This window comes from Cupressus sempervirens, chromosome 3 (assembly GCF_028749045.1).
Source record: "Cupressus sempervirens isolate cs-2001-9-10 chromosome 3, ASM2874904v1, whole genome shotgun sequence".
NCBI classification, from domain to species: domain Eukaryota; kingdom Viridiplantae; phylum Streptophyta; class Pinopsida; order Cupressales; family Cupressaceae; genus Cupressus; species Cupressus sempervirens.
Genome location: NC_143120.1, coordinates 475,903,597 through 475,921,987, shown reverse-complemented (window position 1 = coordinate 475,921,987; position 18,391 = coordinate 475,903,597). Strand labels below are relative to the sequence as shown.

At 34.8% G+C, this 18,391-nt stretch overlaps 2 protein-coding genes across 2 annotated transcripts in view; both read right to left on the bottom strand.

The window, feature by feature from the left end:
• Positions 1-18,391, bottom strand: part of LOC149567221 (uncharacterized) — a 170,712-nt gene that overhangs the window by 88,506 nt on the left and 63,815 nt on the right. Inside the window, exon 8 of the mRNA XM_089820399.1 lies at positions 227-271. Within this exon, the coding sequence (XP_089676525.1) occupies positions 227-271 (45 nt within the window). The remainder of the gene's footprint in view (positions 1-226; positions 272-18,391) is intronic.
• Positions 15,441-17,945, bottom strand: LOC149567222 (uncharacterized). Its single transcript, XM_089820398.1, has 5 exons — positions 17,658-17,945; positions 17,393-17,542; positions 16,851-17,251; positions 16,303-16,708; positions 15,441-16,168 (listed from the first exon to the last, which is right to left on the bottom strand). The coding sequence occupies exons 1-5, from the start codon at positions 17,869-17,871 to the stop codon at positions 15,600-15,602; spliced, it is 1,740 nt and encodes a 579-aa protein (XP_089676524.1). The 5' UTR covers positions 17,872-17,945; the 3' UTR covers positions 15,441-15,599.

Sequence of the window (18,391 nt, the reverse complement as noted above, 5' to 3'; positions counted from 1 at the left end):
TTTATATCTATGTATAATTTTTGAAAAAAATATTCTCAAGGAAGAGAAAAAGTTTAATCAAATGCTGCTAGTATCTAAAATCAACAAGACAAAAGTGTCCACAAAGAAATATAAAGCTTTTACATAAAAAGCATTCACTGCATCAAATATATACAGTGGAATACATATTTTTGTGATAGGAGAATCCAGCTTTAAATTGCATCTAGAACATTTTCCACAAGCATACCTGCTTCTGAGCACAACGATGGTTTAAAACAACATCGCCTAAAGCCTGAAAACAATATTCACAAAAATAAATTTAGATTAGTCAAAGCTAAAACCTCCACTTTAAAATCACCTTACTATGAGAAAAACATGTCCATAATTTGTTAGTAGCTAAATTAATATTATATTATCTTTTTTACATAGAAAAATAAAATTTATGATGATAAAACAGTAGGACACTCATTAGATGAGAGAGTAATTTATTCAACAGTATGTTACCAGATGCAAAAGATAAAACCTAGAGAGCATTTTTAACTTAGTAAGAAAACTAGCATTATGTTTCATGTTATTTGTAAGTTTGAAAGGCATGATCATCCCTTTTTGTTTAGTCAAGGTCACTACCGTTTGAGTTAATGGCAGATTGTTTGTCCAACCAACAAATCTCTTGGACCAGCATTGGAACATAGTATTATAGTATACGAGTAGGTTAAGGAGCTCTCTCTAATATTCTTGGTATCTATGATTGGTGCACATTGACTTTTGTATGAATAGAGAAAATTGTTCCGCCTATTTTATTTGGTTGGGGCTAAAACAACTCTATAATTCAAGAAGCGTCACACTGAAAGCTAATCCTAAGGAAAAAATGTCAGGTTTGACAATCAAGAGGGATTAATGATCTAACTGCAGTTGGTTTTGGCCAATTAACTAAAGAGGCTAACTTTACTACACTTCTAGTCTTACTAGGCGAAGGAGGGTGTTCCTACAAATATGAAAACAACAATTAAATCAAGAGGGAAAACAACTGATCGCACAATTTAGCCATGCCCTATGAGTAAGGATATCCGAAAAATTTATCCCTAACCATCTCTTATACTTGTTTTCTAGTCTTGCAAACCTTTTCTGGTCTTGCAAATCAAGCTAGAGTAGTACTGGGATGAGTGACCTCCACGAAGTTTCATTGCTTCACCTCTATGAGCATCACCTAGATCCAATGAGTGCTAAGTGTTCCAGTTATTCTCATGAGAGATGGATTCATGTGAATCACCACTCATGAAATATGGTTCAATGAGTTTGACTCAAAAACTACACAGTTGAATCCTGATTGCAATATCACAATTTGACTTGCTATGGAAAATATATCCTACTTATCGATCCATAGATTATCAAACAAACTATGATTATTCATCCTTAGCCATGTTTGGAAAAGAGTCATAGTGTCATTTGTTAGCGATGTAACCCATCCCAATTTAGCAAATAGGCATTATTAACATTTTTGTGCAAAGGGACGATTGAGGAATAGGTGATTGATCATTACTTCGTTATTTCCACATAAAAAGCATATTGATGGCCCATGAAAGCCCAACTTTTTAAAGCACTCTGTTGTTACAATATTTCCTAGCAAAGCTGCCCATGAAAAAAATTATTTCCTTTGGCATGCAAGATTGTTCCAGCATAGATGAACTAGAATTTTTTTTTAAATTGTTCCTTGCTGTTGTGAAGTCATCTTATAACCATCTTTGGCATTATAATTCCTTGTCTTAGATCCATTCCATATGATTTTATCATGTCCTTGTTTGAGGGGGATAAATCTATCTCTCAGATATTTCTAATTTAGGTAATACCTTGTGATGGCAGGTTTAACTCTTCAAGTTCTCTCCACTTCCATTTGTGAGGGACCTTGGGGTCTATGATAATATAATCACTAATAAGGCTACCCCAGGCTTGTCACATTTGTGTTTGATTCTATGTGATCTTATTTGTTTTTCAGCAATCGGATAACCTCCACAAGAATCCTACCAACCAGAATAGAACTTTCTTTCCATCTCCAATATTCCATGAAAGTTAATATAATATCACTGCATTGGAAATAAAATTTCAACTTTTCCCTTGGAAAATTCTTCAACTTCTTTCCTTCCATATTTCCCATAACACTAAACAAGGTGAAATAATCCATAGATTATCAAAAAAACTATGATTATTCATCCTTCACCATGTTTGGAAAAGAGTCATAATGTCATTTGGTAGTGATGTAACCCATCCCAATATAGCACAAAAGCATTATTCACATTTTTGTGCAAAGAGACAATTGAGAAACAGGTGATTGATCATCTCTTCATTATTTCCACATAAAAAGCATATCGATGGTCCATGAAAACCCAACTTTTACAACCAGTCTGTTGTTAGAATCTTTCCTAGCAAAGCTGCCCATGAAAAGCCTTTGGCATGCAAGATTGTTCCAGCATAGATGAACTAGAAGAAAAAAAAAAATCATTCCTTGCTGTTGTGAAATCATCTTATAACCATCTTTGGCATTATAATTTCTTGTCTTAGATCCATTCCATATGATTTTATCATGTCCTTGTTTAAGGGTGATAAATCTATCTCTCAAGATATTTCTAATTTAGGTAATATCTTGTGATGGCAGGTTTAACTCTTCAAGTTCTCTCCACTTCCATTTTTGAGGGACCTTGGGGTCTACGATATTATTATCACTAATAAGGCTACCCCAGGCTTGTCACATTTGTGTTTGATTCTATCTGATCTTATTTGTTTTTCAATGACTGGATAACATCCATAAGAATCCTACCAACCATAATAGAGCTTTCTTTCCATCTCCAATATTCCAAGAAAGTTGACTTAATATAATATCACTATATTGGAAATAAAATTCCATGTGTGACCACAAGAATCCTACCAACTAGAATAGAGCTTTCTTTCCATCTCTAATATTCCAAGAAAGTTGACTTAATATAATATCACTGCCTTGGAAATAAAGTTCCATATACTTTTCCCTTGGAAAATTCTTTAGCTTCTTTCCTTCCATATTTCCCATAACAATAAACAAGGTAAAACAATCCATAGATTATCAAACAAACTATGATTATTCATCCTTCGCCATGTTTGAAAAAGTGTCATAATGTCATTCGGTAGTGATTTAACCCATCCCAGTTTAGCGTATAGGCATTATTAACATTTTTGTGCAAAGCGGCAATTGAGGAACAGGTGATTGATCGTCTCTTCATTATTTCCAAATAAAAAGCATATTGATGGCCCATGAAAGCCCAACTTTTACAACCAATTTTTTGTTAGAATCTTTCCTAGAAAAGCTTCCCAGGAAAAAAAATCTTGCCTTTGGCATGCAAGATTGTTCCAGCATAGATGAACAAAAATTATAATCATCTTTGTCATTATAATTCCTTGTCTTAGATCCAATCCATATGATTTTATGATGTCCTTGTTTGAGGGTGATAAAACTATCTCTCAGAATATTTCTAATTTAGGTAATTGTTAAGTATCAGAATTTACACCCGATACTGAACTGAATGAGTTCAATAATTTTGGTATAACATGGGAAACACTTCTATGTGGGGCATGCAAATGAAGTGAGACCTCCGGTTTCTAGGCCAGTTCCTATCAGATGCTTCACTTAAAACATGAAAACTTATGAGGGAAAGGGATAGAAAGAAAATGGAAAATGAAACTAAAAACTAAACCTATGGTGATGCACCTAAAATTCAAATCTATGATATTTAGAGAACTTTTACATTTGAAAACCATGAAACAATTACAACTTGACTAACACATGCAAGCACATAAATATTTTGCAAAAAGGTTGGAACAAATATTTGCTCAGTAAACGAAAATTAATCTTTCACAAAAAAGGAACAAAAGTGAGACAAAACTAAAAGGAAAATAAGGCTTTCACTAACAGCTTGATCAAACCACACGAACACAACTTTGCAAATGACAAGAAGATTTTAAAAAATATGCCAAAAATAGTCTCCAAGGCTAGGTTACAAAAATTATACAAAGATTCTGCTCAAAGGACCAAGAAAATCACTAAGAGCCCAAAAATTGCATAAGAGAGAACTCCTTTATAAATGAGCCATCAACATCTTTAAGTACAAACTCCAACTCCACCTCTAGTGGTCGAATGCTAGAAAAAAGGCTCTAAAAATGGGGTCTAGAAGCTATGAAAGTAGGATATTTGATTTGAAAAAGTTGTTCCAACCCATAGGGAACTCAATACTTGGCTTAAAATACACTAAAAATGCCTAGAAAGCTCATAGGACCCCTTCAACAATCATGATAAACTCCTAATTCGAGTTCTTCCTAAACTCTCTCTAAAAGCCTATATACCCTCCTTATGTCTCAAACCAACTCAACTTCTATGAACAAGTCATCAAAAAAAGTACTAAAGACCCTTTCCCCCTTAAACTCAAATTTAACAATAAAGATCTGCCACCACTATCCTTCTTGAACAACTTTAACTCATAATAAATGTCATTAACCCTTGTCAACAAGACCTAATCCAAAATACCTTCATTTGGCATAAAACTCGCCACCTCTTCTCTTGACTCCATATTGCATCTAAGACTTTTAACATCACAAGGTGATTTATAACAATATCATTCAAGTAATATTAAATTACATTTTGCGAATAATTGCAATATTTACTTTAATAAAATGAAGACCCTTCTAACTTAAATAATGTATAGAATTTTGGTTGATAACAACATTATTCATTATTTAAATCAAATTGCCTCTCATTTTCGGATTCATGAAGAGGTACTAATAAAACTTTGGAGTCCACCCTTTTAATGACCTAAACTTCATCATTTTTCTTCATTCGATCCTTCTGGAAGAGAAAAGAACAAAGAAGAAAGCATCCACGGCAAGGGTTTTCTGATTTTATTTTATTTTTATAGCCGCCATTTTTGGTTGGATCAGTTGAAGACTGTAATCTCATATTTTATAGGCATAGTACATATTCCTTCATGAGGTCATTTGAGATTTGAAGTTTCTTGGAATATTTACTTTAAAAACAAGTGACTTTATTTATTCAACTGTATATTCTGTGATTTCTGCCCTCACAGGTCTACATTCTAGTCATATTTCCTACTAGGGTTTGGTTCGAAAATTTTCTGAGCTCACCATTGTTGGATTTTTTTGCTGATACATAACTATGCCACTTTCTTGGTACTAAACCTGGAGTTGTGATAAGGCAAGTTTAATCATTTTTGGAGCCTATCCTACAACTGCGACTGGGTCTTTACGGTTGAGCAAAATGTGGTTTGTTTGTTGCATTTGGACGCCATTATTTGCTACTACTGAAGCCATGAGTCTTGGCAATTTTCTCTATGTTGCGGCTGATATGTTGCTGTAGCTAGATATGGAGATTTTTGCTCCTTTCACTTGATGGGACTGCCAAAGTTATTCTCTGAAAAATTCTCCATTTTCTACTTTAATGTGAGCTTTATGCACTCGATTCTTGTTGAGTTTCCCTCCAATAGATGTTTTTGGATGATGAGAATTTGCCTTTTTTTCATTATTGCTTTCTAGGTGCACAAAAATACATGAATTTATTTGTTTATTCTTTTCTTCAGAATTTGCTGCTGTTGTTCTGACTGAAGAATCTCATACTCTTTTACTTCTGGGTTTGATCTTTTCATACTTGATTGCTTGATACTTTGACGTCATTTGAAATTATAATACTGATCCATGTTTGCTAAAGCAATTATTTTCTTCCGACACAATGTATGACTCTAGCACATATGTTGTTGTCTGTATGCTCCAATTGATTTGATTGGCTTGTGATAGTGCCTCCCTTTTTGTTTGACTAATATTGCAACAATGTGGCACATGTATCATTTATAAGGCAATATCACGCTCTTATATTGTTCACTTCTACACCTTGTTATTGTAACTTGATACTTGAATGTGGATGCTTCTCACTGGTTATATGGAGGAGTGATGTTAACATACTCTTGTTCTCATTCTAAATCTTTTTGTTTGCATATTAAACACCTTTTCTTGCAGACTTGATCTACTTCTGTCTAGTTCATAGCTTCAAGCCCTATGATTCCTTTTTTGTTGCCAGTGTGACCATGCTGTTCTATTAACAATAGTTCACTGTTTTTGTTATTTCAGCATATTTTGTGAACATATTGCTGCTGTCATTCAGTAATACATTCATGAACTTGAAGCTCTGTTTAATTCTTTGTACTTGGGCATAATGCAATGACTGATATATTTCATTTTTCTTTTCTATGCAAGTGTAATGATATGATAGTAAAGTAGACAATAATGTATGAGATGAGGTTACCTCCATTGCCTAGAGTTTTTAAATCTAACCCATTCTACATGCTTGCAGGACACGGCTAACGAATCAACTCAATGTAGCGGCAAGAGATCTGAATTTAAAAAAGAAGATAACCAGTCATTACATTAGGCAATGGCTGGTTCCCCTTGACTCGCTACATCTTTGTTTGCTTTTTCCTCTCATGTCTTGGCATTTGCATAGATAGGAAACATTAGTATCAGTAGCCTACTCTCACAGCCAATTGTGTGAGAGGCTTTTACTTTCAGCATTTCATCATTTGCAAATATCAGTTGTATCTATCTTGATGAATAATACAAGGACATTTTTGTGTGAAATGAATGGTATTCGTGCACTTTCTTTGTCTTCATACTTAAATTTTACATGTCATGTCCCCTAATTTCTTATAGTAGAATTTAATAAATAAATTGATAAAATAATATAAGTAATATTGTTGTCGGTAAAGTTATAAAATAGCCAATGGATAGAGTAGCATCCGAAAGGACGCGTGACGGTTGAGTCACCCCTTCGGAATGATATATGTACACCGTCCAGAATGGACTTTGGATGATTGTTGTAATCATCATTGGAAGCACTATGTAATCTCTTCGGCATATATGCGAATAATAAAAGAAGTATTGTTGTGTACATGTTCTTGTCTATTGTCTGTATGCATTAAACTATTTACCCCATACGGTAAACATTTGGCACCGTTGCCGGGGATCGAACCCGGGTCACCCGTGTGACAAGCGGGAATGCTCACCACTATACTACAACCTGGGAATCCGAGAGGGCACCCTTGCTAGAAAAACAGAGTCAGTTACAGCAATTGGCAATAGAGAAAGAAAAGCTAGCAGATGAGAAAGAAAAGGAATTGGAAAAGATTGTTGGGATGATGCAGTTAGCTCTAGAGCTTCAGATGGAAGCGAAAGCCAAATTGAAAGTTTGAAAGTAACAAGTCTACAAGCTATGTGTTGAGCTGAGTGAACTGAGCGCACGGACACCTACCACGCCAGGGACCCATCCCCCTACCTAGTATCTATGTATTAATGTAATTAGTTGTGCAATTTTCAATTTTTAAGTTTTGTTACATGGTCGTCCGGAGACGACTTTACTTTTTTGGGGGGAATAGCGTTGTCAGTAAAGTTATAAAATAGCCAACCGGTAGATTAGCATCCAAAAGGACACGTGACGGTTGAGTCACTCCTTCGGAATGGTATATGTACACTGGTCCAGAATGGACTTTGGATGATTGTTGTAATCATCATTGAAAGCACTATGTAATCTCTTCGGCATATATGTGAATAATAAAAGGAGTACTGTTGTGTACATGTTCTTGTTTGTTGTCTGTATGCATTAAACTATTTACCCCATACAGTAAACAAATATTATATAATAATAAATATTATAACATAATCTATTATTTTTATCAAATAGATATAATATAATATCAATTTATATATTATGGTAATACAATATAAGATGAACTCTACAATAAATATATAATTAAATAATAAATCTATTATTATTACAAATATATTTTTATTGTAAAAATATTGGTTCTAATTGATAATACCATTATTGTATTACTCAATGTTATAAGTAATAAATTAATTAAATAATTGAAATAATAATGAATCTATTATAAAATATACTACATATAAACGGTAATAAATATCATTGAAAATATAATCAAGTCATATAAACTTGATAATACAGTATAGTATATCCAAGACCAGAAATAGCCCACGCGGGAGACCATTGATTGAGACGATGTTTTTACAACCATTAGGGCAGGCAAGTCTCCTTGACACACAACGTAGCATGCTCAGCAAGAGGTATAAGATGGAATTCCCTTCTAACATGGAAGGGGCATGGAGGATTCGAATCTATATGATAAGTTCACTTTCAATTGTGACAAACCACTATATCAAACATCAACATCCATCACAAGCATACATTACAAATGAAAGAAGTGCACTGTCATGTCCCCTAATTTCCTATAGTAGAATTTAATGAATAAATTGATAAAATAATATAAGTAATATTATATAATAATAAATAAATAATAAATATTATAACATAATCTGTTATTTTTATCAAATAGATATAATATAATATCAATTTATATTGTATTACCAATACAATATAAATTGATATTATATTATATCTATTTGATAAAAATAACAGATTATGTTATAATATTTATTATTTATTTATTATTATATAATATTTATTATTTATTTATTATTATATAATATTACTTATATTATTTTATCAATTTATTCATTAAATTCTACTATAAGAAATTAGGGAACATAACAATACTGTAATGTCCCTACTTGAGACCTTTAAGGATTTGCAACTTCACTCAGTTCAATGCTTTCTTTTGTAATATTACTCTTGTTCAATTATTTGATTTCCCGAGAAAGGTGGAGTAATTACACTTGAGCAATAATAGATATGCATATGTTTGTAATGATCTTTGGTCCAAATAACGTAGATCTTTGTTGCAAGAGTTTCCTCCTCCATAATAAATCTTCTCCGTTGTTTCTAATTGCAAATAGATATGGATGGAATGAAGAGATACTGCATCTGATGATTCTCCTTATTTAATGTTTAATAAATGAATATTTCCCACAGTTGTGACAGTTCTTATCAATCATTGGATATGCAGAAATTATTTTTGATAGGTAATAGATTCAAGTGTCTATTGACTATACAAGTTCTGATTACATATATGTTTTCCCTCCCATATATAACTCTCACCAATAATGACTTCTTAGCCTAAACATGGCTCTAAGGCTACGAATGTTTTAAGATTGACTTCACTTCTGTAATTATAAAACATATTGTCCCATGACCCTCGAATGTTGTTTTAGATTATTGTGTTCATACATCTGTAGATATCGGAGCCATTCCTGAATATTCTCACCATTATGGTAGATTGTTTTATTAATAATATTGGTTTTCCTCTGTCTGATATTCATATCAATGCTGATGTGTTTGCGCAAATATTTCCGATTGTTTTTTCTCATTGGCTGGAAGTTAACTGTTATTACTGTTCTGATTCTCCGTAGATGTCTTCCTGATATAGAATATAGAGATATTCATATATAAAAACGTTGGATATGCTGATTCCATTCTTCCCTTCACAGTCATCGTGTATTCTCTATTTTGTATCTTATTCTGGGTATAAGAGAATATTAAAATATTGTGTGTCGATGCTCTCTAATCAAAATAATTTGTAATAGATAGTCCTCCCCAACTATGTTGCTGAATTGTCTGCCGTGATGGAGTGTAAATCACTTCTTCCGTTTGTAATGTATGCTTGTGATGGGTGTTGATGTCTGATATAGTGGTCTGTCACAATGGAAAGTGAACTTCTCATAGAGATTTGAATCCTGCATGCCCCCTCCATGTTAGAAGGGAATTCCATCTTATACCTCTTGCCGAGCATTCTACGTCGTGTGTCGAGGAGACGCACCTGCCCTAATGGTTGTAAAAACATCGTCTCAATCAATGGTCTCCTGTGTGGGTTATTTCTGATCCTGGATATACTATACTGTATTATCAAGTTTATATGACTATTGATTATATTTTCAATGATATTTATTACCGTTTATATGTAGTATATTTTATAATAAATTCATTATTATTTAAATCATTTAATTAATTTATTACTTATAATATTGAGTAATGCAATAATGGTATTATAAATTAGAACCAATATTTTTATAATAAAAATATATTTGTAATAATAATAGATTTATTATTTAATTATATATTTATTGTAGAGTTCATCTTATATTGTATTACCATAATATATAAATTGATATTACATTATATCTATTTGATTAGAAATAATAGATTATGTTATACTATTTATTATTTATTTATTATTATATAATATTACTTATATTATTTTATTAATTTATTTATTAAATTCTATTATAAGAAATTAGGGGACATAACATTACATGTGTGCAAAATTTTAGTAACAGTAATATCTTGTGATGGCAGATTTTAACTCTTCAAGTTCTCTCCACTTTCATTCATAAGAGACCTTGGGGTCTACGATAATATAATCATTAATAAGGCTACCCCAGGCTTCTCACATTTGTGTTTGATTCTATCTGATCTTATTTGTTTTTCAGTGATTGGATAACCTCCACAAGAATCCTATCAACCAGAATAGAGCTTTCTTTTCATCTCTAATATTCCAAGAAAGCTCACTTAATATAATATCACTGCATTGGGAATAAAATTCCATGTGCATGACCCCCGATGGAAATCAGATATTCTGATTATATCTAGACCCAACAAGTTTGTAAGATACTAACCTTTGATAATTCTGACTCATTTGAGATCTGCTTCCTTATAATGTTTTCAAAACAATTTTGCTCCTGACGCCATGTTATGCCATAATTTGATCATTATTCATTCAAGAAATTAAATATAGACAAAAGAATTTTTTGTAAGTATTTACAATAAAACATTAATATAGACAGAAGATTTATTTTTTTCAATTTTTTGAATTATGTGCTATGATTGGTTAAACAAATGGAAAAATTGGATGTAATGAAAGCATAAGTATTCGAAGAACTAATAAGATCAATGTTAGTCTATGAAAATGGCCATATAAATGAAAGAAAATGTAGGATCTAGTAGAGGATCACCTCACAACAATCTTATGTATCAACACAAAATATATGTAAAAGAATGCATCTACAAAGAAGTTATAAGGAAATGGGTATCCCAAGCAACAATTTGAGACAACCTAATAACAGCTAATTAAGTGAACACACTAGTTGATCATCATCCTCATTCTTGCAAGACACTATGATTTTCCAAGATCTATGTGTTGAATAAAATTACGAGGGATGCAGAAAAAAAATACATCAAAGGTATGAGGAGAGAAGTCATTAGGAGGATGAAAACCAAACAAGTACCAACAATGTAGCTTTCAAAATTATTGCTCCTAGACCAAATAAAAGCATAAAGAGATCACAGTGATCAAGAATTATGAAAAATTCTGAATCTGCTATCTCTCAAATAGCAATAGATTATTTTGTCTCTCTACTTGGCAACCCCAACCAACATTCCTCCAACATCAATCTTTCAGAGTTCTTGGATTCTCGAGTCACCCAAGCAGACAATTTTATCTTAATGCAGCCTTTTGTGCTCAAGGAAGTCAAAGCAGCCACCTTCTCATTCCAACCAAACAAAGCTCCAGGGCCAGATGGCATGACAACAGAGTTGTTTCAGAACTGTTGAGATTTCATGGGCAAAGAAATCCATGAAATTGTAGAGGATTTCAGGAAGCATCAAATTTTTGTCAAAGAAATTGATCACACACTTGTTGTCCTTATCCCAAAAAAACAATCATGTGATTCTATGAGTGATTTTTGTCCTATTGGTCCCTGCAACATCCTCTATAAGATTATCTCTAAAGTCGTTTCTGATAGGCTTTAAAAGATTCTTCCAACTTTAATTTTGAAGCACCAAAATGGATTCACACCTGGCAGAGAAATCTCAGACAGCACTATCTTCATCTTAGAAGTCTTATACACAATGTACAAGGAGAAAATAAAGGGTAAGGTTATCAAAATTGATGTTTCAAAGGTATTTCTTTATTTGGTCATTTCTTGCCCATACCCTTCAAACACTTAAATTCAATCCTAGCTGGATCGAAAATATTTTATTTTGCATCTCATCTGTCAGCTTTTCTTTACGAATCAACGGGAATGTATGTGGTTTTTTCAGTACTCATAATAGACTGAGGCAAGGTGATCCTCTTTCCTCTTCTCTATTTGTATTAATGGTAGAAGTTCTAGGCTGTATTATTAATCATCACTGCAGGAGAGGAGCTTGGAAAGGAATCATTGTTCATCCCAATACTGATCCAACTACCCATTCCCAGTTTGCAGTTACTTTTCGAAGATGCTTCTTCCATTCTTATCAACCAAGTTTTAGACTTCTACTTTAATGCATCAGGTCAGATCATGAACAAGGACAAATCCCAAATCTTTTTCTTCAACACCAGCAAATATACACAAGGGAATCCTCTATCCTTGGCTTCAAAATTGGTTCACTGCCCATCTCTTACCTTCGCATTAATATAGGTGCTGGATCTAGGCAAAATCAAATTTGGGAAGATGTTATCAATAAATGTCACTCCGAATCAGATCAGTGGAAGAATAAATGGCTTTCTCAAGATAGAAGAATCCTAAGGATCAAGACAGCCCTCTCAACCATCCCAATTTACAGTATGTCTTGCTTCAGCATAAGCCATTCAGCTGTAACAAAACTTGATAGCCTCCTCAAAAGGTTTACCTAGGAAGGAGCCAAAGACAATAGAGAAAAATTTCTCATCAACTAGGATATGGCTTGTCTCCTCAAAATGGAAGGTGGAGCAGGGTTAAGGAAACTGAACCTTCAAAACAGAGCTTTAGGTGGCAAGTTAGTTTGGAAAATGTATTCTCAACCAGATAATTATGGTGTAAGTTATTCACAGCCAAATATATGGATTTAGAAGTCGCAATCAGAATACTAACTGTAGCAAATGCTCCTACAGGATCAGGTTCATAGCATTTTCTTTGGGAAAGCAGGCACATCATAACTGAGCATATCACATGGTCTATTTGTAATGGTAACAAAGCCAAATTTTGGAGAGATTCTTGGGAAGGAGAAAAGCCAATTTGTGAACTCGTATTGACCAAGCCCAGCTTCAATACATGGAACGCAACTATGGAGATAAAGTATCTCACTACTTGGATGGCTCCCCTTTTCCTGGAGAAAGATGGAATTGGAAAACATTCTCCATTGAAGAATTCACAAACTACAAACAGCTGCAATGTATTTTAAATTCAGAAATATATTCTACTCCAGGACAAAAGACTATATAATTTGGTGTGCAGCAAAATTGGAGGTTTATAGTTCCAAAATAGGATATGAGGTACGGAGCCAACATTGCCTAAATACCTCTTGGCCCAGCCAACTACGCTGGAATAAAGCTATACTTCCCAAAGTCGGGGCCTTCGTTTGGATCGCTCTGCATGTGAGACTACTCACAGGTAAAAGACTTAAGACTATTGGCATTGTAGGACCCAATTGGTGCTTCTTGTGCAAGCAAAATGAGTCAACTCCAAGCCATCTTTTGTTACACTATCCCAATGTCAGTAGTTGTTGGGATTGGCTCTGCGATTCAATGAACCTTCATATAGTTAGAAATGAAAAACTCTTAAGACTTTCTCCTTGCCTGGCCAAATAAGACAAAAAGAAAGTGGGATCTGTTTTGGTTAGTTGGACTCTCAATGATCATGTGACATATTTGGAAAGAAAGAAATAGAAGAATCTTCAATGAAGAATCTCTACATGTGGAATCGCTCGTTCCCAAAATAAAAATGGCTAGAGAAGCAGTTATCGATAATAAATCAAAGTTAAAAGTCAGCTACTACAATGAGTAGGACAGAGCAATAGAATAAAAATGGTCCTTCAAAACACAACTCTTTCTCCAAAGAAAAATAAAAATAGGATCAACACCCGCTAGATTGCTCCTCCTTTGGACTAGGTTAAACTTAACTTCAAAAGGGCCAGCAAGGGCAACCTAGGGATAGCATGCTTTGAAGCCATTATCAAAGATGAACATGGAAAACTCATCTCTACAATCCACAGACATATTGATATTTCTAATAACAATGAGGCTGAAATTTGAGCCTTGGAGGAAGGTCTATCACATTGTATAATCATCTAAGAGTGAGCATCAAAGGTGATTACCCAAATGCATCATGCATCAGAATCTCAAAACTGGAAATTACAGAGATGGATCCCCGTTCATAAACACCTGCAACATTACAAACTCCAGCACACATACAGAGAGGACAACCATGCAGTTGACACCTTGGAAAATCTTGGGGTATCTTCAAATTCTGATTGAACAGTCATTTCAAATCTTTCTCTAGATATCTTTGTCATTCTCGATATTGTAGAGCGTGACTTGTCTCTCATACTTAAAGAAGGAACGGAATGGGTTCTCATCTACCACTGTCATCTCATAGATATATGCAAAGACAATTTGGTACTTTTAGGTTGAGATGGCACTAGATCCCACTTTCACGGCTATCAAAGACTCAGTCAAAGCTATCCACAATACATTCTTGATTTAATAAGGTCTCTATCTTTAACTTCTCAGGATATGATGAAATCTAGAACTTAGGATGTTTCCAAAATCCTTTCCTCTTCTTTATATCCTATCTGAGTTCCTTCTTTGCTTTCAATCAACCATGGGACCCTTTTATGGACTCAACTATATGAATTGCAAGAACTCTTTAGCAGGGCAAGTTTTGGATCCTTTAAACTGTTGATGACATTTACGAAGGAATCATAGGCATGGTGGATATCTCCCTTTCTTTGAACAGGCATTGGTGTGATGGCTCCGTCTATGGAGTTATTCTTACCTCATTGGTCAATATCCTTGGCTCTAGAGAGAGATGCATCGAACTCCTCTACAGTTTCATCAAAGCAGTCAAGGACAACACTATAGTGGAGACAATCCTATATCTCTCACTTGGCAAGAGAAACACTTTTTTGCCAATCCATTTTGATCTTACTACCCCCTTCTAGATGGCTTCTTCTCCAACCACAACTCTGATGATGATGAAGACTCTTCGGAGGATAGTGAAGATGACCGAGTGGTAGAGGAGATTAAAGAAATAGACCTACACCGCAAAAAAGCATGGAAGAAATACAGGAATAGCATTCTGCAAGGTTATCTCTATCAGTCTCTGAACTTCAAATGATTGGTGGCTCTCAAAATCCTCTACTAAAACCAAAGAAACGTGAATCGGAATCGGATCGGAATCGGCAAGGCCCAATCGAATCGTGAATCGGCAATGAATCGGCGATGAATCGGCAAATTTGAAAAAACCCTTTAAATTTAAAGATTTTAACAATTTAAAACTTATTTCATGCACCCTTTATTGAATATAACTTAAGCACACTATAACATCATCAAATAGAAGTTAAAACTTAACATACATAAACATGGAACATAAAATCCATCACATATGTAACTATGTTATCTAAAATGTAAATTGTAGGCTAGCTGAAGTAAATAGAAATCAAATGATCATAATGATTTAAATCATAGAATGTATGTAAGATGATCCATAAGACATCAAATCATAAATGTATGTAAGAATCTAAGATGAAGATCCATGAAAGTTTGAAACATATGTCTATCAATGATTCAGTATCAATATCTGTAAACAAAATATAAAAACAAGGCTCCAGCTCAAGCCTCAGGCTCATAGTCATCATCATCCTCAAGCTCGGCTACAACCTCAGCCTCAGCCTCTGAGTATCCAATCTGCCTAGTAGCAAGGCGTCTAATGTAGGTCCTAGAGGACTGTCGAGCCATATCTCCCGCATATAAGATGGGCTCACGAACGTCGCTAGGGCCTGTGTCTGTGCGTGCACGTGTGCGTCTACCAATGCCTGAAGAGCGTGCTCTAGCTGCCTCAGCCTCTATATCCACCTGGTCAATCCACGCACGGTCTTCCTCAGTGAAGACTGGATCTACAACCTCTGTGAGCCACTCTGATTCTGGATCAATCTCCTCCAGAATGATCGGAGAGGAATCAGTGCCCAAAATCTGTCTAATCCTAAGACGGAAGTTGTAATGAACGAAGACAAGATCATTCAACCTCTGCACTGTCAACCTGTTTCTCCTCTTCGAGTGGATGTGCTCGAACATGGACCAACTGCGCTCACATCCAGAAGCGCTGCTTGGCTGACTCAGAATACGAATGGCAATTTTTTGAAGTTTTGGGGTTGTGGCCCCAAACATTTGCCACCATCTATCTGAAATAAGGGAAAATAGAAATAATTAGTCTCATTTACAAATTACAAATTACAAGTTAACTCTAAAATTACATAATCAACTTTAAGTTTAGAATCTAGATTCATGAACATTGAATATATTATTTAATTTTTACCTAGCTGTATTGTTTCCCGAGCATCTATGGCTACCCTGCTAGAGAAAAGTGGCCCTTCTTTATTATTGAACTTATCAAGCTCAATAATTGCAGCATTGCTATCCTCATCAATACTCAACCTCTGGATCATTGTATATAATCCGATGAGAACCTCCTCATCCGCCTTGAAGTCAGGACAGAAACGAAATGCCGAATTCAAAAAGTAAGCTGCTGCATGGATGGGTCTGTGGAGCTGATTCTGCCATCTCCTATCAATGATGTCCCAAATAGGGGCATACTTCTCCTGCACTCCTGCATACTGAGCTCTAATGGCCTCCTTGGCCCTATCCATGCCCTCATATATGTAGCCCATAGAGGGCTTCTCCCCATCAGCAGTTCGTAGGAGAGATACAAGGGGCTTAGTGGCCTACATATAAAGTAAAACAAAAATTTGAGTCAAAACTTAAACATAGAATAATTCAATAATATAACTTAAGATAAAACTAAATCATTAAACAATTAGCATAGTAAACTGTAAAATATTAAATGTTAAATTGCAATAAAATTACCTTAAGGATTTCTCTAGCAGGTTTCCAAAAACCATCATCATCAAATATGCAATCCACCACATCTATCCCTGCAGTGGTCGTAGCATAGGAAGATGAAATCCACTCCCGCCCAACAAACATGCTCCTCAAATCATCCCTTGATGTCAACAAGGACTGCAAGGTGATGAAATTCGAGGCAAACCTCGTGATCATTGGACGAGCTAAGTCTTTGTCTCCTGTGTACTTCCTCATTGTGCTAAGGACAAATGAATGATTATAAATAAACTTGCATATGTTTTTTGCCCTTTCCACACATGACTTGACCCACTCAAGTTTGCCAATTTCCTCCAACATGAGGTCAAGGCAGTGTGCTGCACAAGGGGACCAAAATATGGTGGGGTGCCTCTCCATCAAAAGTTTGCCTACAACAATTTTAAGATAATTAGAAATTCAAATTTCAAACATGTTAGAACTTAGGAAACTTAGAAATTCTAAGTTAGAATTAGAAAAAGTTCAAAATTCAAATAAATTTATTTTCAAAACTTAAAAAGTTAAAAGTTTACCTGCAGCAACATAACTTGCTGAATTATCCGTCACCACTTGCACCACATGTTCCCCCACCTCTGCTATAACTTCCTCAATAACCTCACATAAGTATGTGGCGTTTTTTACATGAGCAGAAGCATCAATGGATTTGAGGAACATGGTATATCCTACAAGTAACAAAACAACGAATTATAATTACTATTAGCAATCAACAAATCAAAATTTGAAATAGTCAATCACGATTCAAAATTATGTATGTAGGAAAGTAGAATGATCAATCACCTCCACAGGATACAAGAAAATTGAGGAGTGTTCTTCCCCTCCTATCTGTCCAACCATCAGTCATGATGGTGCAACCCTTTTCGATCCACTCCTTTCGGTTGTCCTCAAGCTCATGCCTCATGGCCTCAACCATTTTCTCCAAGAGGTATCCACTCAACTCAGCCTCAGTTGGGGCTTTAAACCCCGGACCACAAATGGTAACTACATCTATCATGTTCTGCCAATAAGGAGTCCTGTCACAAATAGATAATGATATTGATTAGAAATTTAGATGTCAAAAACTAAAATCATAAAACAAGTAGATATAATTAAAGTTTTACTTTTACTTTTAACTTTAACTTTGAAGATAACAAAGAAAAAAGAATCAATTACCTGGCTGCAATAAATGGAATGTTGCAAAAGTACCAGAATTTGCAAATCTCTTTTCTGGCAGCATCATGAATCTCCTTGTTCAAACCCATGCACTCAAGCGTGGGTTGGGAGCCAGGAGTAGTGCGGGGCACAAAGTAACTATCCATTCTGTTTTTCCGCACTCTAGGCCGCAATAGGTTGGTGTTGGACTCTGTCTCAGTATGAGACCGACTACCACTAACACTCACATGAGCACTAGCACTAGGATGAAAAGGAGGCCTAGAAGAACCCTCTCCAACACAACCTACGGATGCGGAAGCTGATGCAGATGCACTTGCAGATGTAGATGCGGTTGCGGATGTGGGAGCACGGGAGCCAATACC

What these genes read in the sequence shown, in the direction of transcription:
- LOC149567222 (XM_089820398.1), bottom strand. Translation starts at nt 17,871, where the DNA reads ATGATAGATGTAGTTACCATTTGTGGTCCGGGGTTTAAAGCCCCAACT. An exon ending in CTGCTAGAGAAATCCTTAAG is followed by an intron (nt 16,709 to 16,850) that starts GTAATTTTATTG and finishes CTTTATATGTAG; the next exon opens with GCCACTAAGCCCCTTGTATC. An exon ending in TCGGGAAACAATACAGCTAG is followed by an intron (nt 16,169 to 16,302) that starts GTAAAAATTAAA and finishes CCCTTATTTCAG; the next exon opens with ATAGATGGTGGCAAATGTTT.